General features: G+C 52.5%; 1 protein-coding gene across 7 annotated transcripts in view; it reads left to right on the top strand.

Moving 5' to 3' along the window:
- Positions 1–22,185, top strand: part of CEP250 (centrosomal protein 250) — a 48,365-nt gene extending 26,180 nt beyond the window's left edge. For 6 of the 7 annotated variants that reach the window (XM_040247454.1, XM_040247455.1, XM_040247457.1 and 3 more), the window contains 15 exons: positions 2,002–2,169; positions 2,565–2,699; positions 4,458–4,601; positions 5,456–5,589; positions 6,709–6,847; positions 7,954–8,296; positions 9,002–9,123; positions 10,319–10,439; positions 11,648–11,769; positions 12,216–14,801; positions 18,171–18,284; positions 18,477–18,632; positions 19,058–19,159; positions 20,186–20,248; positions 21,577–22,178. In XM_040247454.1, the coding sequence (XP_040103388.1) occupies positions 2,002–2,169; positions 2,565–2,699; positions 4,458–4,601; positions 5,456–5,589; positions 6,709–6,847; positions 7,954–8,296; positions 9,002–9,123; positions 10,319–10,439; positions 11,648–11,769; positions 12,216–14,801; positions 18,171–18,284; positions 18,477–18,632; positions 19,058–19,159; positions 20,186–20,248; positions 21,577–21,840 (4,713 nt within the window). In that variant the 3' untranslated portion in view covers positions 21,841–22,178. Of the gene's footprint in view, positions 1–2,001; positions 2,170–2,564; positions 2,700–4,457; positions 4,602–5,455; positions 5,590–6,708; positions 6,848–7,953; positions 8,297–9,001; positions 9,124–10,318; positions 10,440–11,647; positions 11,770–12,215; positions 14,802–18,170; positions 18,285–18,476; positions 18,633–19,057; positions 19,160–20,185; positions 20,249–21,576 lie in introns of all 7 variants that reach the window. The other variant, XM_040247456.1, reaches the window with a different exon arrangement.
- The last annotated feature ends 1,027 nt before the right edge of the window (positions 22,186–23,212 follow it).

Below are 23,212 nucleotides of genomic sequence, written 5' to 3'. Positions count from 1 at the left end.
TTGGATGATATGTACTGTGTTTTTTATTCTTTTAGTTATTCTTTAATATTTTAAAATACATACTTAATAGAATCTCAAGTTAATTGATATATTTACTCTTTTTCCTGAATGACACAGGATCACAGATCATTTTACCTGCTTTCTCTCCTCCTCACCTATCAATTGTGTTAGTTAGTGTGTTTAGTTATTACTAGTTTGTTAACACCATATGTTATGCCTTTTGATTATTTTATACAGTCAATCATTGTTGGATATCCTGAAAATTTTACAAGGTTTGTTTTTGCTCACCATTCCTTCTTGCATGTTGGGTTTTCTATTTGGATTTATTTTCCTTCTTGAAGTAAGATAACCTTTGGTGAGGGTATGTTGGTATTTAATTGTCTGAAAATGTCTGTTTTACTTTTATTCTTTTTGTTATTGTTTAGTCACTAAGTCGTATCCAACTCTTTTGCGGCGCCATGGACTGTAGCCCACCAGGCTTCTCCGTCCATGGGATTTCCCAGGCCAGAATACTGGAGTGGGTTGCCATTTCCTTCCCAGGAGATGTTCCTCACCCAGGGATCAAACCCTGCTCTCATTCATTGCAGGCAGATTCTTTACCGTCTGAGCCATCAGGGAAGTCCTTAGTTCTGGAAGATCCCCTGGAGGAGGAAATGGCAACCAACTCCAGTATTCTTGCCTGGGAAATATCATGGAGGTTGCAAAGAGTCCGGGCACAACTGAGTGACTAACACTTATTTTTTGACCCAGAATTTATTTATTTATATTTTGGCCATGCTGTGCAGCTTGTGAGATCTTAGTTCCCAGACTAAGGATTGAACTTGCACCCTCAGTTAGTGAAAACACAGAGTCCTAACTGCTGGACCGCCAGGGAATTCCCTATCCTCATTTTTACAGATGAGGAAATGGAGGCACAGAGATGTGATAGAAATTAACTGAGGTCATACTAGCAGTGCTGGAGTAAAGACTGCAACCCAGGGCAGCCTGGCTCCAGAGCCCCTCACCACCATCCGGAGATCCTGGCCGAGGGGCTGGATTCATCTAGGAAATCAGAGAAGTTGTTGGTCACTGGTGGACTCTGGGAGGACCGGGATGCTCCATCCTGACGGTCTTGGATCCTGTAGAAGACATCATAGCTAGACATGGTCTGGTTTTTCAGAAGAGTGACCCTGCCACTCTGAGCAGGGGAGAGGGGCAGCAAAGAATGAGCCCACCACTTCAGTTTGCTGTTACAACCACCAAGCCTGATGTGGTTGCTTTAAAATAAGATATTTGTAGCTTATGTGAGGGACATGTGTACTTTAGAAAACACTGTTACATGTATTACATCTTTTTTTTTTTTTGGTGGTATGGTATGGCATGCAGGATCTTAGTTCCCTGACCAAGGGTCAAACCTGTACCCCTGGCATTGGGAACACAGCGTCTTAACAACTGGACCACCGGGATGTCCGTGTTTTTTTCATCTTAATTTGTGTATTTTTTTTTGGTTGTGTTGGGTCTTCATTGCTGCGCGCAGGCCTCCTCTCTTTGCGACAGGCAGTGGCTTCTCTTCATTGCGTTGCGGTGGCTTCTCTTGTTGCAGAGCACAGGCTCCAGGTGCACAGGCTTCAGTCACTGTAGCACGTGGGCTCTGTAGCTGTGGCTCACAGGCTCAGTGGCTGTGGTGCATGGCCTTAGTTGCCCCACAACATGTGGGATCTTCCCAGACCAGGGATGGAACCCATGCCCCCTGCACTGGGAGTCTAGAGTCTTAACCATTGAACTGCCAAGGACACCCCTGATTTTTTTTTTTTAATAAATCTCACTTGATTCTCATAAAACTTGGCGAGCTAGGCACAGCAGGATAATTAGCCTCACCTCACAGATGAGAAAAGAGCCTTGGTAAGGAAGACACCGAGGTCACACAGCTGGTGAGCGGTAGACTTCTTACTCTCAGCCAGTGCTTCTCTGCCTCCGCGCCTCACCCTCTCAGCTCCATCGGTGTTTCCTTCCTATGACCAGGAAGAAGAGCGCTCCCGTCACCGGCAGGAACTGGAGAAGGTTCTGGAGAGCCTGGAGAGGGAGAAGACGGAGCTAGAAGCGAGGCTAAGGGAACAGCAGGCAGAAATGGAGGCTATGCGGGCGCAGAGGGAAGAAGAGCGGGCTGAGGCCGAGAGCGCCCTGTGCCAGGTGGGCAGCTGGGAGGGCTGCATGTTCCCTGTGACCCCCTGCCTCGGACCACTTCCTTCCAGCTCCCCAGGAATGGGGCTACATGGGCTTCCAGGCCTCCCACTCTGCCCTTGTGAGCAGGCGATCGGCACCGTTAGCTGCAGGGCTGGCCGTATGTCCTACTTCCTGAGGGAGGGCCGCCGTTTACCACATCCTGTCAGCTTGCAAACCAGTGGCAATCTTCACACTTCCTGGTTCTCAGTCAGTGGTCCCAACCTTCCTCTGCCCTCAGCAACCCCCAACCCCTAACCCCATCTGCCAGAAGAACGTAGAGCACCTGGCGTGTGCTTGTGGCTTCATGGATGAGCATGGTGACCCCTGACCCAACAAGCCCTGGTCCTCCTGCCTCTTCACAGATGCAGCTCGAGACAGAGAAGGAGAGGGTGTCCCTCCTGGAGACGCTGCTGCAGACCCAGAAGGAGCTGGCAGAGGCCAGCCAGCAGCTGGAGCGGCTGAGGCAGGACATGAAGGTTCAGCAGTTAAAGGAGCAGGTATGGAGGGTGGTCCTGGGCAGGGAGGAAAGGGAGCAGCAATTCACTCCTTCATACTGTTTTGTTTTTCTTTTTTTAAATATTTCTTTATTGGGCTGTGTCAGGTCTTGGCTGCGGCACACGGGATCTTTCGTTGCAGTGTGCAGGCTTCTCTCTAGTTGTGGCGTGCAGGCTCCGTAGTTGCAGCAGGTGGGCTTAGCTGCCCTGTTATATAGGATCTTAGTTCCCCAACCAGGGATCAAACCCACGTCCCCTGCACAGGCAGGTAGATTCTTTTTTTTTAAATATTTATTTATTTACTTTTGGCCACACTGGGTCTTGGTTTCTCTGTGCAGGCTTTCTGTAGTTGTGGTGAGTGGGGGCTACTCTTCAGGGTAGTGCTCGGGCTTCTCGTTGGAGTGGCCGCTCTAGAGCCCAGGCTCTAGAGCACGGGCTCAGTAGTTGTGACCCACAGGCTTAGTTGCCCTGCAGCGTGTCCAGCAGTCTTCCTGGACCAGGGATCGAACACATGTCCCCTGCATTAGCAGGCAGATTCCTAGCCACTGGACCACATTGACCTGCCCTTTGGCACTTCTTTGCATTGGGCCCCGGGCTAGCTGCTGACACTCAACCAACAGAAAGGTGTGGCACAATGGTGAACTGACAGTCGTGGTGTTTAATAAAGTGGCAGAGAGGACACAGAATAAGTGAGATAATTGTAGGTCGCGATGAGGGCCGTACAGGAAATGAATAGGCCGAGGTAACTGAGATGGATTCAGAGGAGGCCTCTTTGGACAAAGGTGGTCAGCGGGGCCCTCACTGAGACAGTGACGTTTGAGTTGAGCCACGAAGGCTGAAAAAGAGTCAGGCCCTTAGAACAATAAGGGTGAACCTTGAAAGCATTTTGCTAAGTAAAAGAAGCCAGTTACAAGAGACCACATGGGATATTATTCCACTTGTAGGCAGTAGCCCAAACAGGCCAATCTATAAAGACAAAGAGTAGATGAGTGCTTGGAAGTGGGGATGGGGGATGGGGAGGGTATGCAGTTTGTTTCTGTAGCTGATAAAAATGGTGGAAAATGATCACAGTAACCGTGGCACAACCCTGCGAATATGCTAACTACCATTGAATTATCTGCTTTAGATGGGTCAGTTGCAGGATATATGAACTCAATCTCAGTAAAACCATTAAAAAGAAAAGAAGCCAGCCATTTGAAGAACAGTTGAGGCAGTAGAAATAGCTGTCGTAAGGACCTGGGACAGGCAGAAAGGACCCGGGACAAGTCCCTTGATAAGCCTGGGGGCCTTTGTCAGCCATGGAAGGAGGATGGATTTTGTACTAAGGGCAATGGGAACGTGTTGGATGGTATCGAAAAAGCAGAGTGGGACATGATTTACTATACGTATTTTTAAAATACTTTAGCCACTGAGGGGAGAACTGTGTGTGTGTTTGTGTGTGTGTGTACATGTGTGCGTGTGGGTGTGGAAGCACGAAGTGGAAGTCGGGCCGCCCGGCAGGAGCTGCTGCAGTGGTCTGGGTGAGGCGCCCTGGCCGAGAAGGCCTGGGCGAGCAACGCGCTAGGTGAGGGAGGAGCAGGAGAAGGAGGTGAGGACTTGAGGTGACGAGGTATCATGGAAGCAACACGACTCAGCTGGGCCCCACCTCGGCTTTTGCCAACCCAACCTAAAAACCAGTATTTATACGACACAGTCTCTGCCACACAGATTTCGTGACCAAGGAAGCTTTCTTCCCCTCCCTGCTCTCTCCTGCCCTTGCAGGAGACCACCAGGATGCTGCAGACCCAGCTCCAGGAGGCTCAGCAGGCGCTGGAGCAGGCAGCCCAGCAGCACAGAGACAGTCTGACAACCCTCCAGGAGGAGGGCCGCGTCCTGCTGCAGGATAAGACAGAGCTGCAGAAGCAGGTCCCTGCTCCTCTCTCGCAGCCCCGCAACCCTTCCCCAGCAGAGCCAGGCCCTCCCACTCCCCCTGGCAGGACGGGGAAACCTTGGCCCTGCTGCCTGAGCTTGGGGTGGGGAGGGAGGCCCTGGTGTTAAGTGAGAAGTGAAGGGTGCTCAGAACTGAGCATGTGCCTCCCAGACCCCTGGGATAGTTAGTAACCTCTCTCAGTGGGGACCATGTCGTTATTGTTGAGTCACTGAGTCGTGTCTGATCCTTCATGATCCCATGAGCTTTAGCCCCCCAGGCTCCTCTGTCCTTGGGATTTCCCAGACAAGAATACTGGAGTGGGTTGCCATTTCCTTCTCCAGGGGATCTTCCCAACCTGGGGATTGAACCCACGTCTCCTGCATTGGCAGGCGGATTCTTTACTGTCTTAGCCACCAGGGAAACCCAAACCTCACTTTTTTTTGGCAGCCTCCTTGATCCAGCCTCCCCCACAGAGCCACTGTTTTTAGACCAGGTTGCTTTTCCTTCTCAGAATCCTGTCTCAGATGGTATTTGGATTGTTTATTTTTAAAAAATATAATCACTTGGCCTTTGGACAGAATTATATTCAGCCAACGTTTTTCCTTGTGCCTCCTTTGTACACCATACGTGAGGCTGGGGAGACAGGTGATGAGGCTGAATGGTAGGGAGGGGCTTATGAATGGTTGGCGGAGGGAGGTAGTTAAGAACAGCACCTAAGGGTTGGCAGGCCCTCCAGGGCGTTGGGAATGGGCTGCTGACTGTGGTAAACCTTGAAGGGCCCTAAGTCCTAGATAAGAAGCATCCTTCCACTGACCGCCTATCCCTGGTCCTCATGCTCTTGACTTCCCAGGTGGAGGACTTGAAGTCTCAGCTGCTTTCCAAAGAAGCCTCCCAGAGGTTCGTGGACCAGGAAGTTCAGGAAAAGCTGAGAGAGGCCCAGGAGTGTAGCCGAATTCAGAAGGAGCTGGAGAGAGAAAAAGCCAGGTAGGCTCAACAGGCCATGGAGTTGGCTTTGGCCCGTCCAGATCCAGGGGTCACAGTGAGGTTGACGGTTCTTTGCTCAGGTCCCCTAACCACTCATGTCTCCAGCTCTGGGCTCTACAGGTAGCTGTGTAGAGAGGGCATGGTCCCTGTCTCCGAAGCTCACAGTTCATTCATTTAGTGGAGAACGTGTCTCACGCACCAGACACTATGCCAGAGGTTGGGGATATAGTTTAAATAAGACAGTATGGTCTCTGTCACAATGGAATTGAAGGTTTTGTGGAGAAGACATTAATCAAATCATCTCCAAGGGGAGGTATTGGCAGATTATGTTACCTGGAGTCTGAGTGGGGGAAAACCCTTTTATTGATGAAACTAGAGATAGGAGGCTGGTACAGATGTCCAGATAAGAGATACCAAAGCTGGAACCCTGGTGAGGTGGTAAGGAAGAGGAGGAGGGAAGGGGTCTAAGGGACGTTAGGGGAGTTAGGATCGGTTTATATGTAGTCTTGGAGTGGACACAGGAAGGGTGAGAGAAGAATGCTGTGATGCGGTCAGGACTTCTAAGGGTGAATGGAGAGGCCATTCTGAGCTGGGGAATGTAGCAGGGGTGACTGGGGGGAGGGGAGGTGCAGAGGAGACGGGAAGAACTGGACGTGTTGAATTTGAGGTACTAGGTAGGTATTTCTGGAATTTGCCAAAGAGTAAATTGTGAAGTTGAAGAACCTTGGAGCAATCAGTAGGTACTCAGTAAACGCAGGCTTTTATTCTTAGCCTGAAATCATGATCATTACTGTTTCTGTGCTAATTATCCATGCTATGTTAGAGCACTCAGATGAGAAGGTGGTTGTTCATTGCCTGAGAGAATGGCCTGGCCCTCTGACCCTTCTCTCTTTTAAAAAAAATTAATTTATTAATTTCAATTGGAGGATAATTACTTTACAGTATTGTGGTGGTTTTTGCTATACATCGACATGAATCAGTCACGGGTGCACATGTATCCCCCCATCATGAACCCCCCTCATGTCCTTCCCCACCCCATTCCTCTGGGTTGTCCTGGAGTACTGGCTTTGAGTGTCCTGCTTCATGCATCGAACTTGCACTTGACCCCTCTCTTTTTAGCCTGACTCTGTCACTGGTGGAAAAGGAACAGAGACTCCTTGTTCTGCAAGAGGCTGACTCTGTTCAACAGCAAGAGCTGAGCTCCCTGCGCCAGGACATGCAGGAGGCCCAGGCCGGGCAGAAAGAGCTCAGTGCCCAGGTATCTCCCACCCCAGCAGGAAATCTCTTCCCTGGTGGAAGCCGGCCTCTGGAGTCGACGGGTGCTTGCTCAGTCATGCTGGGGCCTTGGCAGTCCCGGTGGGAGAGGGCAGCCAGGACTGGGTAGGGTGGAGCATGGGAACCTGACCCAGAGTCAAGAACAGACTGCTGATGACCGGAACATGGTGCCCAGAGGATAGGGCTCACGCAGGCCTGTTCAAGCCTGGCTACTGCCGAGTGCACCTTGTCTGCCCGGCAAGACACAGCAAGGGGAATAAATATTACTTCCCTTGGGTCTGCGGCAGCAAGAGGCCTTCCATGGACTTGGTCTGTTCACAGCAGGACCCCAGACCTGTGCACGGTGGGAAGATGGAACTGGGAGGAAAAGCATGAAGGGAGTAAGAGCTCGATGTAGACTGTGGTAGAGCAGGACCCAGGTCTGCTTGTTAGATCCCTGGGTGTGATCCCTGCTCTACTGCTTCTTGGTTGTGTGAATATCGCTTTATTCATCCATAAAACAAGGGTGATAATTCTTAATCACTATAGGAAAATAGAAAGTGTCAGGAGCACAGTAAGCATTCAGTAAATGGTAGCCATTATTATTATGACTGGTCTTCTTTTGGCTCAGTATCAGGGTTTCAAGAAGAATTCTTTTTTTTTTCCGGCTGCCCCAGATCTTAGATGGCTCTTTTGTTGTGACATGCAAAATATTTTTAGTTGCAGCATGTGGGATCTAGTTCCCTGACCAGGGATTGAACCCAGGCCCCCTGCATTGGGAGCACAGAGTCTTAGACATTAGACTACCAGGGAGGTCTCTCAGGCAGATTTCTAATCATAGCAGGAAGCTGGCATAGTTGCCAAGGGGACCAGGGCCAGAGCCCATGAGCATATAGCCCAGGCCCACGTGTCAGGAGTCCTTAGGTAGGTCAGATCTGGGGTGACACTCATTCCAGACCCTCCCTTCCTGCTGGAGAGCTGAGCCTCTTGAAATCCTCCCAGCCCCAGACAACCCCAAGACCCTGGGGATTGAGTGGGATTGGGCCCGGGAGGGTCCAGGGAGAGGGTGTCCACTCCCTGCTTGGAGTGACCATACTTCTTCTCTGGCAGGTGGAATTACTGAAGCAGGAGGTGAAGGAAAAGGAGGCTGACTTCCTGGCCCAGGAGACTCAGCTGCTGGAGGAGCTCGAGGCGTCTCGAGTCACCGAACAGCAGCTCCGAGCTTCCTTGTGGGCCCAGGAGACCAAGGCGGCCCAGCTACAGCTGCGCCTGCGTAGCACGGAGAGCCGGCTGGAGGCGCTGGCAGCGGAGCAGCAGCCTGGGCACCAGGCCCAGGTCCAGCTGGCCAGCCTCTATTCTGTCCTGCAGCAGGCCCTGGGGTCTGCCTGGGAGAGCAGGCTGGAGCTGAATGGCGGGGGAGACTCAGCACCCTCCCTCTGGGGCCCAGAGCCAGGTGAGGAGCCACCCAGGAGCTCAGGCCTTTGGGCAAAGCCAGGCTTAGCTCCCAGGGTGGAGGAGAGGGGTGCAGTTCTCCAGGCAGTACTGCATCAAGGCCAAGGCCACAGCCTCTGGGATGGATTCAGTCAGAGTGTGAACCTCAGCTCTGCCATTTGCTAGACATGTGTCCTTGGGCAAGTGACCTCTCCTGTCTGAGCTTGATTTTCTCAACTGTAAAATGAGGGTGTTGTAAGTACCCACCTCTCGGGTTTTTTCTGAGGAGTTAATGAAATAAAATCGCCCACACAGTCCCTGGCACTTGTTGTTCACATGCTCAGTCGTGTCCGACTCTTTGCGACCCCATGGACTGCGGCACACCAGGCTTCCCTGTCCTGCTGCTGCTGCTGCTGCTGTTGCTGCTGCTAAGTCACTTCAGTCATGTCCAACTCTGTGCGACCCCATAGATGGCAGGCCACCAGGCTCCCCTGTCCCTGGGTTGGCACTTATTAAATGCCTAACAAATGATAGCTGGCATTTTCTAGTGCCCATCAAAGCGTCTGGCACATAGGTATGCAGACCAGGGCATGATGAACAAACTGCTGAGGGGGAATTCTTCGAAGAGGGGGTGGATAGGAAGGCCAGGGCCATGGCTGGGTGGTGTGGTGTGGCCATTTCATTTCATAGTGCAGCCAGGTCAGGAGGTGTTTCCTCGTTTTTTCAGACCAGAATGGCACTAGGATCCTCTTTAAGAGAGGGCCCCTCCTGACAGCTCTCTCAGTTGAGGCAGTGGCAGCCGCCCTCCAGAAACTTCACCAAGATCTGTGGAAGACGCAGCAGGCCCGGGTATGTGTCTCTGTTCTCCTTCCTCAAGCTCTTCACCTTCCCTTGAAAAGGCTCATGGCGTAGTTTGACCTGTGTTATTTCTTCTTTAAAACAAAAATTATGTGTTTGATTGTGCTGGGTCTTAGTAGTTGTGGCCTGTGGGATCTAATTCCCTGACTGGGGACTGAACCTAGGCATCTTGAATTGGGAACATGGAGACTTAGCCACGCTAACCCCCTGGGAGACTTAGCCACGCTAACCCCCTGGTGGTTCCTTGGACCACCAGGGAAGTCCCTGACCTGTTTTGTTTCTGACATCAAGTTGGAATGAGTTCTGCCTCTATTGCTTACTACCTGGCAGCTGTGAATAAAGCATTCAGCTTCCTGGACCTTGGTTTCTTCAGTAAATTAGGGCACACCGTGCCCACTTCACCAGGTTTTGAGGATTAAATGAGTGAGGGACTCAAGTGAGCCCTGTAAACCATGATACTCTGTGTAGATCTGGGATATTGTTTTACATCATTTTCCTCTCAGCCACTAATTGTTCTTGGTGCCAACACCTCCAAGAAGAAACCAACAAAAGGGGATCACTGAGATTTGAGGATGCTGTTTATAGGAACATTCTAGGCCCAAGACAATATGAAATGTCCTCCAAATCCCACCTTATGGTGAACCTATCGGTCAGTGAAAATTGAGTGTCAATATACCAGCCACTCTGAGCTAGGGATACAGAAAGGAGAAACACCTGCTCTCTGTCCTCAGGAAGGCTCATGACAGGGCTGAGCAACCCAGCTTCGTCCTGAGATATAGCTGAGCTGCTAGAATTGACTAGATCAGTAACAGGTGCACATTCTGATAATAGGAGGCAGGGACAGTGCAATCTGACTTGAGAGGGTCAGAAGAAAGGAAGCAGTGACCTTTGAGCTAAAGTGTGAAGTGGTTCAGGGAGAGGAGAGGGATCCTGGGCTAAGGCCTCAGTAGGAGTTCTGTTTCAAAGACAGACGGGTCAGAAGGGGAAGCCAGGCTCCAGCCAGTTGGGGCAGAGCCTGTCATCACTTCTGGGAGCCAGATGCATGTGACTTCAGAGGTAAATAACCCAGCAATCTGAGAGTAGGTCCCCGATGGCAAACCCTGACGGAAGCTGAGGGACTAGAAGGCTCAGGCCCTGGACTGGGGTGACGTGGGTGGAACTCAAGCTCCACGTCTTCCTTTCCCAGGATGATCTGCGGGATCAAGCCCAGAAGTTGGAACAGCGTCTCAGTGATATGGAAGCCGAGAAGAGCCAGGTCCACACAGAGTTGCAGGCTCTGCAGAGACAGCTCTCCCAGAACGAGGAAGGTGAGAAGCTCAAGGCAGGAGGGTTTTGAGGTGAAGAGAGAAATGGCAGGCTTCACAGGTGGCGCTAGTGGTAAAGAATCCGCCTGCAATGAGGAGACCTGGGTTTGATCCCTGGGTTGGGAAGATCCCCTGGAGGAGGAAAGGGCAACCCACTCCAGTATTCTTGTCTGGTGGATCCCATGGACAGAGGAGCCTGGTGGGCTATGGTCCATAGGGTTGCAAAGAGTCAGACACGACTAAAGTGTGAGGAAAGGCAGAGAGCCCAGAGGGGTGGGATTGGCCTGGGAACCACTCTTTACTGCTTGCCCACAACTGCGAGAAGATATCCAGAGGCCTTTCCAAAGGGGTGGTGAACCCAATGAACTACTTTTCATGCTTTGCTTGGCCTTTGAGGGCCATCCTGGCAGAAGGGATTAGGAGGAACAGATTTGGTGAACTGAGGGAAGTTGCTGGCTAGGCTTCCATTTTCTCTGTCTGCAGGTTTAAAAGCTGGCTACCTAAGGCCTAGTCTCGAAGAACACCATAAAATTCTGTCATTAATCACTTACCAGTGTTACTTATTTTGTCATCCCCAACTATTCTCAGAGTGATTAGCAGGGATCCTGAGCTTGTTTGGGAAATAGAAAAGGGGGGAACCTGGGGAGAATGTATCTGTGCTACAACCAAGGCTGGGAAGGGTGTTGACCACCAGGAAAAGAAAGAGGAGGGTCTTCAGGCTTAAGGCTCAACTACAGAGGAGAAGAAGACAACGTGGGGAGTGGATCTGGGTCTTAAAATGTCCCACTGGGCTCTGTGAGAGCCATACACAGAGCTGGGTTCTGGTGCTTTTGCAGAAATGGAGGACCCCCAACAGAGCCGCCCTGGTCTCTAGGAACCTCTGCAAAATCCTTGAATTACTGGCTGAAAAGGACATCCCATGTCATGAAGCTCAACCCTGTCTCGAATCCAGGGTTGAGAAGCTGTGTGATCGGGATGAGACGTGTTGGCACAACTGTCAGGCAGCAGATGCAAACAGGGGTCTGGAAGCAGCAGGGAGCCTAGACAAGCAGAGCAGTGGGCAGAAGGGTCATTTCTCTATGAAACTGGATGCAATTCTCTCCTTCTTGGCCTTTTCCTCCTTTGTTTCTCTGTTCCCCTTCTCCCATCTACCTGGACATCCCTCTTTTCCTCTGCTTCAATCATGGGCCTTCCTCCATCTCTTCCCAAAGAGAAATCCAAGTGGGAAGGCAAACAGAACTCCCTAGAATCTGAGCTGATGGAACTGCGTGAAACTGTGGCATCCTTACAGAGTCGCCTCCAGCAAGCAGAGCTGCAAGGAGTGGAAGCCCAGGTAAGGTGGTACTGAACTGGGGAGGGGCCAAGGCTCGGGCTCCCATCCTAGCCCCTGGTCAAATCCCATGCATATATAGTGCCCAGCTTTCTTCAGCAGTGGCTCCATTTCTCTGGCTGTCCCCACAGCCCTGAGGACCATTATGAAGGCCTCAGTGAATCCTCCTTTAATTACTCTTTCTGAATTGAGGTTGAGATCTATATCCCTTGACCTGAAGGACTAGAGTCTAGGATGGCTGATTTGCACCAGACTTTTTTTGAGCAGAGCAGAGCCTAGAAGTGTGGTCGGGATGTTCTTTTACAGCATCAGCCTAACTAGAACGTTCAGTTCCTTTTGCTCACATCCTTGACAAGGCTGCTGCCACAGAGGAAGGAAAGGAAAGGCCCTTGGTGGAGTGACACTGAGGGAAGCACAGCTTTAAGGCGGTTTTGTATCTCGTTTTCCAGAATGAGCACAAGTTACTGCAGGCAGCCAAGGAGAGCCTGACTGCCCAGGTGGAACATCTCCAAGCTTCTGTCACAGAAGCCAGGGCTCAGGCAAGTGCTGCTGTGGCCCTGGAGGAAGATCTGCAGATGGCGCGCTCAGCGCTGAAACTGAAAAATGAGGAGGTGGCGAGTGAGCGCCAGCGAGCCCAGGCCCTGCAGGAGCAGGGTGAGCTGAAGGTGGCCCAGGGGAAAGCTCTGCAGGAGAATCTGGCTCGCCTGGCCCAGGCCCTCTCGGAAAGAGAAGGGGAGGTGGAGACTCTGCAGGGGAAGATCGAGGAACTGGAGAAGCAACGGGAAATGCAGAAGGCTGTGTTGGAAGTGCTGTCTCTGGACCTGAAGAGAAGGAGCCAAGAGGCAGATCTACAGCAGGGACAGATCCAGGAGCTGGAGGAGTGTAGGTCTGTGCTAGAGCATCTCCCCGTGGCCGTCCAGGAGCGAGAGCGGCAGCTGGCCCTGCAGAGAGAGCGGATCCGGGAGCTGGAGAAGGACCGGGAGACGCAGACGGGCATCCTAGAGCATCACCTCCTGGAACTTGAGAAGAAGGCCCAAGTGATCGAGTCCCAGAAAGGGCAGATTCAGGACCTGAAGAAGCAGCTGGTTACGATGGAATGCCTGGCCCTGGAGCTCGAGGAGAAGCGTCATAAAACAGAGAGCCAGCGAAAGGCAATAGAGGAGCTGGAGGGCCAGAGGGAAGTGCAGAGGGTGGCTCTGACCCACCTAACGCTGGACCTGGAGGAAAGGAGCCAGGAACTGCTGGCACAGGGCAGCCGGATCCAGGAGCTGGAGGGCCACAGCACTCTTCTGGCTAGTGAGCTCCAGGAGAAGGAGCAGGAGGCTATGGCCCAGCGAGACCAGATCCAGGATCTGCAGAGGCAGAAAGAGCATCTGAGTCAAGACCTGGAGAGGAAGGAGCAGGAGCTGGTGCTGCTGAAGGAGAGGACGCAGGCCCTGGAAGATCAGAGGAGCCGGCAGACCAAGATCCTGGAGGAAGACCTGGAGCAGATCAAGCTGGCCCTGAAAGAGCGGGGCCGGGAGCTGGTCTCGCAGCGGCAGCTGAGGCAGGAGTGGGCAGAGGAAGGGAAGGGCCAGAGCAAAGCTCAGCGTGGAAGCCTGGAGCACATGAAGCTGATCCTTCGAGATAAGGAGAAGGAGGTGGAGTGCCAGCAGGAGCACATCCAGGAGCTTCAGGAACACAGGGACCAGCTGGAACAGGAGCTCCAGGGCCTCCACAGGAAGGTGGGTGAGACCAGCCTCCTTCTGACCCAGCGGGAGCAGGAGATTGCAGTCCTGCAGCAGCACCTGCAGGAAGCCCGGGACCAAGGGGAGCTGAAAGAGCAGGAGCTTCAGGGGCGGCTGGAAGAGACCCAGAGGGTCCTGGTACAGAGGACCCAGGAGCTCCAGGCCCTGCAGCAGCAAGAGGCCCGGGGCCAGGAGGAGAAGGTGAAGGAGCAGGCAGACTCACTGCAGACTGCCCTGGAGCAGGCGCATGCCGCCCTGGAGGAGCGCCGGGCCGAGCTCGAGGAGCACAAGGAACACGCACGGAGGCTCCAGGAAGAGCTGGCGGTGGAGGGGCGGCGGAGCCAGGCCCTGGAGGAGGTGCTGGGTGACCTTCGGGCAGAGGCCCGGGAGCAGGAGAAGGCGCTGCGGGCCCTCCAGCAGCAGTGTGCCGAGCAGGCCCAGGAGCACGAGGCGGAGGCCCGGGCCCTGCGGGACAGCTGGCTGCAGGCGGAGGCACTGCTCGAGGCCCGCGACAGGGAGCTGGAGGCCCTGCAGGCCAAGGGCCAGGCCTCCCAACGGCAGGAGGAGGCTGCCCGGGGCCAGGCTGAGGCTCTGCAGGAGGCCCTTGGCCAGGCTCAGGCCGCCCTGCGGGAGAAAGAGCAGCATCTCCACGGGCAGGCCGAACTGAGCCGCAACCTGGAGGCCAGCACGGCCACCTTGCAGGCCGCCCTGGACTCCTGCCAGGCCCAAGCCCGGCAGCTCGAAGAGACCCTGAGGAAGCGGGAAGGTGAGATCCAAGACGGGGACCTCCGGCACCAGGAGGCCGTGAGGCAGCTCCAGCAGGTGCTTGCCCAGAGGGACAAAGAGCTGAGAGAGCTGAGGAGGCAGGGGCAGCTGCTGGAGAAGTCTTTGGCCCAAGAGAAGCAGGAGCGCAGGCACGAAAGAGAAGGGGAAGAGGTAAGGGGCCTTCGGGAGAGCCTAAGGGAGCTACAGCGGACCCTGGCTCAAAAGGAAAATGAGCTCCTGGAGCTGCGAGAGGCCCAGCAAAGGAAGGATCTGGAGGACTTGTCCCGCAGCCACAAAGCCTCGCCCAGGAAGGAGCCGTCTCCCCAACTCGATTCCTCAGGGCCCAGGCTGCAGCGGGAGCTGGAGCGACTGCAGGCAGCCCTGAGGCAGACGGAGGCCAGGGAGATCGAGTGGAGGGAGAAGGCCCAGCAGCTGGCACTGTCCCTGGCCCAGAGCAAGGCCAGCGTGAGCAGTCTGCAGGAGGCGGCCGGGCTCCTACAGGCCTCCGTTCTGCAGCGGGACTCAGAGCAGCAGAGGCTGCAGGTGAGTCATGTCGTGGCGGGTAAGACTCCGGGGCCATCTGCACCTCAGGATGTGAGAAAAGGTGAGGTCACGGACACCTCAACCCAGTGGAATCCCGGTTAGTGTGCTAGTGTGGGGTGGGAGGGGCAAGACGACACCCACAGACTCTGCCCTCCCAGAGTTAACGGTCTAGTGGAAGAGCGATTATTGTGCAATGCAGTGCAGCTCTTGGGGTTAGTGCTTAATTAGGATTAGTTTAGTGTGCTCTGAGCAAACTAGAGGGATGCCCCGCCTTTCCTGGGTCCCGAAAGGCTTCCTGGTAAAAGTGATGTTTGAGATTAGATCTGAAGGGACCAGTAAGGAAGTAGCCCAGCACAGGTTGTGGGGGGTGGAGAGGAGAAGAGGAGGGGAGAACATAGAATGTCAGTCAGGGAGTTGAGGCTGCCTGGAACATAGAGCAGGGGGCTGGCAAGAGCAGAGGACAGCAGGGGCCCATCGTTTTGGGCTTGTCAGCATGTTGAGGACCTGGGTGATCTGGGTGGGAAGTGGATGAAGGGTTTGCGCCTAGGGAGTGACAGAATCAGATGTATAATAGTTCATAAAGTTGGCTCAGGCTGCCGTGTGGAGCAGCTGGAGATCTGGGGAGACCGAGTAGGAGGCTGTAAGTGGGAGTCGGCAGGGAGATGGTGACCTGAGATCGGAAGTATGGATGGAGACATGTAGAAATGACAAAGTAAAGACAGGGCCCAGGTTTCTGCTCACTGAGATAAAGGTGGGTTTGGGGAGCAGGAGGGAAATAGTGCGGTCAGTTTGGAAACGAGTGATGTACCTGTGGGACCTGCAAGGGGACAGGTCCAGTGGGCGGGTCTGTAAAGTGAGCTGAAGGTAAAGGATGAGATTGAGGCCAGCGGTAGAGACTTCGGAGGTATCAACAGGTAGAAAAAGTGGGCTCCTCTAGGCAGGATATTGAATGGCAGAGGAAGTGACCTTAGAGTATGACCTTTACCCTCAGGTCAGGGCCATGTCTTAATCATGTTTCACGCTGCACTGAGCACAAGGTCTGCACACAGTGGGCCATCAGGAGAGCTGGGTTTACTGCTGGACATAGAGAGGTATTATCTCTTTTACCAAGAGGACCCCAGCCCGTTTTTCCTGAGAAGTCGACTCTATATCCTGGTCCCTTGAGTGGATGTGAGCACTGGAGAACCCCCTCCCCGACCTCAGACACACAACCCTGCAGGGACTAGCCTTCCCGGAGCCCCAAAATCTCTGTTCTGGTTAAAATACAATATGCACACAAAGAGTTTCATTTATGAACTTTGGAGTCAAGTTCTTGGATTTGAAATACAGTTCTGCAGTTTAGTAGCTGTGTGACCTGGGGTAAGTGCTTTTTCTTCTCTGACTCACTTTTCTCATTGATAAAATATGGAATGATAATATCAGCCCTATACAGCCATTTTGAGTCCGAGAAGCAATAATATAAATAAGAGCACAAGAAAGAAGCATTCAGTAAGTGGGACTCCTTTCCTATTTCTAGGCCTATTCTTACCGGCATAGAAAAAGTCAGATACGTAGGTGGGCGGGAAGGCACTCTCTATACTTGTGAATTACTGAGCTGTATTTACTTATTAATGGAGTTCAGGTTGGTACCCCCATTCCCAAAAACATTTTTCAGAAGTAGCCCTCTTCCTAGTAGCATCACTTAAAAAAAAGCATTTATTTGGCTGTGCCAGGCCTTAGTTGTGGCATGTGGGATCTAGTTCCCCCGACCAGGGATTGAACCTGAGACCCCTGCATTGGGAGCGAGGTGTCTTAGCCACTGGACCACCAGGGAAGTCCCAATAGCATTATTTAAAATCGAAGTATAGTTGATTTACAATGTTTCAGGTACATAGCAGAGTATATATATATGTATATACATATATATAGAATATATATATAACTGAATATACCTATATTCTTTTTCAGATTCTTTTCCCTTGTATTAATAGGTAATTATAAGATAGTGAATATAGTTTGCTTATTTGTTCAATACAAGCAAATTCTTGTTGTTTATCTATTTTATATATAATAGTGTAGTGTATATCTGTTAATCCCAAATTCCTAATTTATCTCTCTTCCCCCTTTCCTCTTTGATAACCATAAGTGTCCTTTCTATATCTGCCAGTCTGTTTCTGTTTTATAAATAAATTCATTTGTATCATTTTTTTTTAGATTCTAAGTATAAGTGATATCATGTTATTTGTTTTTACCTGTCTGACTTGCTTTACTTACTAAGGCTGTCCATGTTGCTGCAAACGACATTGTTTCATTCTTTTTATGGCTGAGTAACATTCCATTGTATATATTTACCACATCTTCTTTATCCATTCAAAAACATTCCATTGTATATATTTACCATCTCTTCTTTATCCATTCATCTGTCGATGGACATTTATACAGTAGCATCAGTATTTATTTTAAGCATTTTACATGCCAGGCACTGTTACTCTCACTTTCTTTTTCTACAACAACCCTGAGACGCAGGAACAGTTAATATCTTCATTTTATAGTTGAGGAATAACCCATAAAAGAAGTTAAGTAACCTGTCGGTGATCATCCAGCTCATGAAGGGCAGAACTCGGATTAGACCTAAGCAGGCTGACTTTTAGGCGTGGCCTCATACTCCTGAGCTTCTCCTCCCTCCCAGACAGCCACTACCCACAAGTAGACCATCTGTTTCTCTTCTCTGTCTCCCCTTGTGACCTTTGCCGTTTATGAACGCTTGAGTGTCTAGAAAATAACCTAAACACTAGTCTTCCCATTTATCCAAAGAAGTTTAACCCCAGAGGCTTGATCTACGCTTCGTATTTTACAAGGGTGGTTGTGGTTGGGAAAGAGCTCCTATCTTGACCCAAGTCACATAGCCGGTAAGTGATGACACAGTACCCGCCTCTACATGATTCCTGAGTCCACGCTCTGTGCACAGCACCTAGTGCTCCCAGTTGTCGCTTAGCTTAGGCAAGATCTGAAATGAGACAGGTCCAGGGAGTTCCCTGGTGGTTTAGTGGTTGGGATTTCACTGCCATGGCCCAGGTTCAACCGCTGATTGGGGAACTAAGATCATGCAAGCCATGCAACATGGCCAAAAAATAAAAATAAATAAAGTGAGACAGATTTTAGTCCTAGACCGCCATGTATCCTTGGGAAGATCCTTCTCTGTTCCTTTGTTTTATCTGTCTGTAAAATGAAGGTTCTGCACTAGAATAGCTGAGAGGAGCCAAGAAAAGTAAGACTATAAACCTGATGAGATGTTGAGGATTGAGGGTGGAGTGGATGTATGGATGTTACTCTCACTTTGTGAATGTGCGGTCACCATGGTGTGACTTGCTCTGCACCTTGATGTCCCAGGACGAACTAGAGCTCACCAGACAAGCTCTGGAGAAGGAGCGACTCCACAGCCTGGGCCTGACCAGCCGAGCAGAACAGGGGCCTGGAGGAGAGCCCGGCATCCGGCTGGGAGAGGTGAGCTGGGGGCCTGGTGAGAACAGATGGCCTAGGAGGGAGCGCCTGTCCATGGGCTTGTCCCCTTCCCCTGAGAATTTGGTCCCTCAAGCGCACACCTGCCTGGTTCATCCTTTGCCCTCTATCTAGCTCCCCCGCCTTCCCCTGTCTCAGGGGCTGCCCTGGTAAGCTTGACAGGCCCCTCTCCTTCAGGTCTCAGAGGTGAAGATGGAGCCGAGTCCTGAGGCGGAGGAGAGGCAGCGCTGGGAGCAGAGGCTTGAACACCTGCAGCGAGCGGTGGCGCAGCTGGAGGTTGACCAGAGCCGGCTGCAGCACCACAACGCCCAGCTGCGGACCACCCTGGAGCAGGTGGGCGACTCCGGTCCTCAGCTCCTGCCCCGGTCCGAAGAAAGGCACGCATCGCCACTTCTCCTGCAGCCCCCAGGGCAGGTGGTTTGGAAACGATAGCCCAGCACCAGATTTAGCCAGATTTTGCTCTCCATTTCCGAAAATTAGTTAAGTGGGGATGCACCAGCATTTGTGACAAAGACTGAGTGGCCCACAGGGCCTGAAGTTCTACAGAAAAGACTGGCTGGCCCCACGTCCTCTGTTGCAGCAGCACTGTGCACTCAGGGCTGTCCCAGCACAAGCTCTCCTCCATGCAGTTCAGCTTCTCACAACCCCTATGTTCACACCACACCCCTCACACCAGCCTGCTCCCCAAGAAAGCAGCTCAGCTGCAGCCCAGAGCCAAGCCCAAGCCCTGGGCTCTCACTCACACCCAACCTCTGCAGGTGGAGCGAGAGAGGAGGAAACTGAAGAGGGAGTCCATGCACGCATCGAGGACAGGGGTCCTAGAGAGCAGTGGAGCCACAACACCGTCCCCCACACCCCAGGTTTGTCCATTTTCATTGACTGCAGCTTCCGGAAAGCCCAAGCCTGGCCACCAGAAACAGTCCTCTGCAATGTGTATCCAAGGCAAGAAGCTGATTCAGCCAGTCCAGAAGGCCCCTGCTGACCAGGCTCTGCCCCGCCCAGCACTGCCCCTGACCCAGGAAAGAGGCCCAACATCAGTGAGTGGGCCTTGAATCAAGGCTGGCAGCCCTGCCTTCTGAGCTGCCTTCGCTGATGTTCAGTCCACCTGCCCCCAGACCAGTGCTTCAGGCTCCTAGGAGCAGAGCTCATGGGCTTCTGGTCTCTCCCAGTGTGTGGTGCTTGCCACAGCCCGATGTACCTAGGGACTCGATAGCAGCTTCGTGGACCTCTTAGACTTCCTTGCCCTTTGCTATACTGAATTTGCAAGATATGGGTCCAAGGTGTTTCCTGGTGGTCATTCAGTCACTAAGTCACGTCTGACTCTTTGCAACCCCATGGACTGCAGCACGTCAGGCTTCCACATTGAGTCAGTGATGCCATTCAACCATCCTATTCTATCTTCGGTTACCCCCTTCTCCTCCTGCCCTCAATCTTTTCTGTGGCCAGAAGGATTTAGGGGAAGACACCACAAACCACTCTTTCGACTGAGTTATGCCCATCAGTCGACAGTCCTGGAGCCTGGCAGGCAGGGACGGTCTCTGGTGGCTGAGCACATCCCAGCCCTTCATCCCCCTTCCTTTAAGGAGAGCTTCCCAAGGGCAGGGCCCTTGTCTCGCTTCTCCTCTGTATCCTTCGTGCACTGCCCGGGACCAGCACGAGGCAGATGTGCATTATACTTTAAATGAGGAGGTGCCTCGAAGAAGCCAGTCCCATCCAGACCTCTGGGACATTTGGCATCAGGTCTCCACGGGCGTTGCCCATTGGTTTGGTTTAGACCCTCTGAGGCCTCTCCTGCCCCCGGGCCCTGGTGCCCCAGGATTGTGGGAGGCCTGCACAAACCCCCGATGGAAGGCCTGTTCCCCTGGAACAATATTTTTCTCCCCCAGGATGGAAGAGGAGGACAGAAGGTCTCCTCGGATGCCACACACATGGCTGAGCTGCAGAAAGAGGTACGTTCCAGAAGGTTCCATCTTCTAAGGCTCTTATACCCCCCTGGTACTCGGACAGCAAGGCTTTGGTGTCTGCTATGTGCTTGGTCCCTTGTGCATCTCCAGCAGGGAGAGGGAAGATAGTTCGTGCCTCAAAGAACTGCAGACCCCATGGGAAGCAAGCAGAGCCCAGTCCCAGCTCCACCTACTGCACTGAGTGCATTTAACCTCTCCTATGCTTAGGGTGGGAGCAGGGAATAAAGTACCCTCCAGGCCCCAGACTGCCTACCGAGAAAGGGAAGGGAAAAAGGCCGAGGAGTAGACAGAAGATTCTAAGAGGACAGCCTGAGCCAAGCAGAAGCACCCGGGCCTCCTCTGCCCTCACATGCATGCTTGCAGGCAGGACTGTCCCCAGCACACCAGGCAGAGCAGCCTGGTACAGGTGCCAGGATCCACACCCCAAGCTCAGGTTGGGAACCTGTTTCAAGTACCTTATTGCCTCTGAGGCCTCACCTGAAGGTTCACCCTGTCTTGCAAATCCCAGGAGTAATTAAAACTATGAAATTCTGATTTCAGAATCTGTGCCAGAAGTCAGTAGTCACTACTGGAAGGGCCTGACTATACAGCTAGACCTCAAGCTCTCACTTTGAATTCTGTTAGACTCATATAAAGTGATCGCTGAGACAGGCCCAGACTCGGGTGAGGCAGGGCAGGCCTCCCTGTGGACCTAGAGCTCCTCCTGAAGTTTTGCACTCGATGAGGAGCCTCTCTTGCCCCACCCTCATCCTGAATGTGCCCTGAGCTCCCAATAACTCCACCTCAGTGTACCCATCTGATAAATGGATCAGTCAGTAATTCTCAACCCTTACGCACATTAGAATCATCTGCGGAGCTTTGAAAAAAATACTGATGCTCAGGTCTCATCTTGTCTAGTTAAGTCAGAATGTTTCTTAAAATCTCCCAAAGGGGCATGATGGAGCTTTCTATAGTAATTAAAGCATTCTGTATCTTGACTGAGATAGTGGTTATACATGGGTATGTATGTTAGGAAATATGTTTAAATGTACTTAAAATCTGGGCATTTTATTACATGTAAAAACATGAATAGTTTTGTTTTTTTTCAAGCTCCCTCTTTGAGCCTCCTCTGCAGCCACGGTTGACAATCACTGGATTCCCTGATTCCCAGCCGCCCTTCCCCTATACACTGTAAAGCCTAATCCTGAGATTCATGGGCGTGGAGTTGATTCAAAGGCTGGTCTGACAAGAGCCACAGGAGCTGAGCAAGGAGGGGGGTGGGCAGCTTCACGGTCCTCCATGGCTCTCGCCCTCTTGGTTTTCCTGCCCCCCAGGTGGCCCTCCTGCGAGCCCAGCTGGCCTTGGAGCGGAAGCAGAAGCAGGACTACATCGCCCGCTCAGTGCAGACGAGCCGTGAGCTGGCGGGCCTGCACCACAGCCTCTCTCACTCCCTCCTGGCCGTGGCCCAGGCCCCCGAGGCCACCGTCCTGGAGGCTGAGACCCGCAAGCTGGATGAGTCCCTGACTCAAAGCCTGACATCCCCCGGGCCCATCCTGCTGTGCCCGAGCCCCAGCCCTGCTCAAGGCACCTCCAGGTAGCAGCCACAGCCCGGGAGCTGGCAGACAGACGAGATGGTGGTAGAGTGGGCTGTGGCCCCTCCACACAGTTGCAGTTGGCCAGAACAAGTTCCGGCTCTGTGACCCAACGTGGGCACCCTAGGTCAGCGGACATTCCCAGGAAGAGGGGAGAAAACCCACAAGGCTGGGGGCAGGCCCCGACTCACACGGGAATGAGAACACAGCACTTGTTGCCAACCTGCAGTCACCTCGAGTGCCTTGCCCTGGCCAAGTGGGTATCTGCAGCCTCTCGCGAGAACTTGTTATCCAGCCCCTCACCCTCTGTCACCTCCCCCTTCAGTAATAAACCCTGGGTCTTGGCATTTGTTCTCGGCTGCTGTCTTTACAGTATAGCTGGGCAACAGCAGTACATCAAGAGCATCTATTAAGGAAGGCTTCAGTAAGGATTCCTGTCAGGCGGCATGAGTTTGTCATCTGCCTGCATTCTGACAGAGACGGGCTGCAGAAGACACACAAGACAGAGCCCCTGTCCACAGGAAGCTTGAGCCCAGTTGCCAGGACCAGGCAGACGCCCATCCCTGAGTCAGAGACAGTGCTGTGTGCCGCCTAGAAGTGCCCTAGAAATGCCCGGGCCTGAGGCAGGAAGGTATGAACTGGCCCTCGAAGGCTGGAGAGGACTCGGGTGGGAGGCCAAGCATTCTGGTGAGAAGACTGTCTGCCCAGTGGGATGGGCAGCGAGGGAGATGAGGGAGGGCCTTGGGGATCTAGATTTGAACTCACGGGTAATGAGGAACTGTCATATGCTCTTGACTTAAAACTTGTTCTGGGCTTCAGAAACACTGAATGGGCTTTTGGCTAAAGTCAGTCTCATGTTCAGAAGTTCTATCTTGCCTCATTCCCCTTCTGTGCTGGGTGAGTGTCCTCCAGGTGTCCCTTTTGGGGCATATCAGATGCAACCGACTCTGGTCCTCTGTAGTCCAGCCGTGGGTCAAACCAGGAAGGAGGATGGACAATGGCAGGGCTCACCACTTGTGGCCTGACCTTGGGTGGAGGCAGTGCGTAGGCTGAAGGCCTAATATAGGCAGCTTCATCAAAGCCTAAGAGAGAACAATTTTCTTCAGAGAAGCAAGCATGACCTTCCTCTGGCCCTCCAACCGTAATCTGGGGTTCCTCTTACCTAAGCCTGGGAATGGAGCTAAGGCCAGCTAAGAGTAGGGAGGTTTGCGATCAGCACCACAATACCCCAGACCTATTTACCCAAGGCTCAGGCCCTATTACATCCCATTGCACCACACAGAGTGGGAAGGAGGATGTTTTCCACTGCTGGAGCTTGGTTTCAAAGCCCATGCATGGGATTCAGCACAGATGCTTAGTAAAAAGTTACAGTTTAACC

The sequence above is a fragment of the Oryx dammah genome, unplaced genomic scaffold, assembly GCF_014754425.2.
Source record: "Oryx dammah isolate SB20612 unplaced genomic scaffold, SCBI_Odam_1.1 HiC_scaffold_10, whole genome shotgun sequence".
NCBI lineage: Eukaryota > Metazoa > Chordata > Mammalia > Artiodactyla > Bovidae > Oryx > Oryx dammah.
This window is presented reverse-complemented; position numbering and strand designations above follow the sequence as displayed.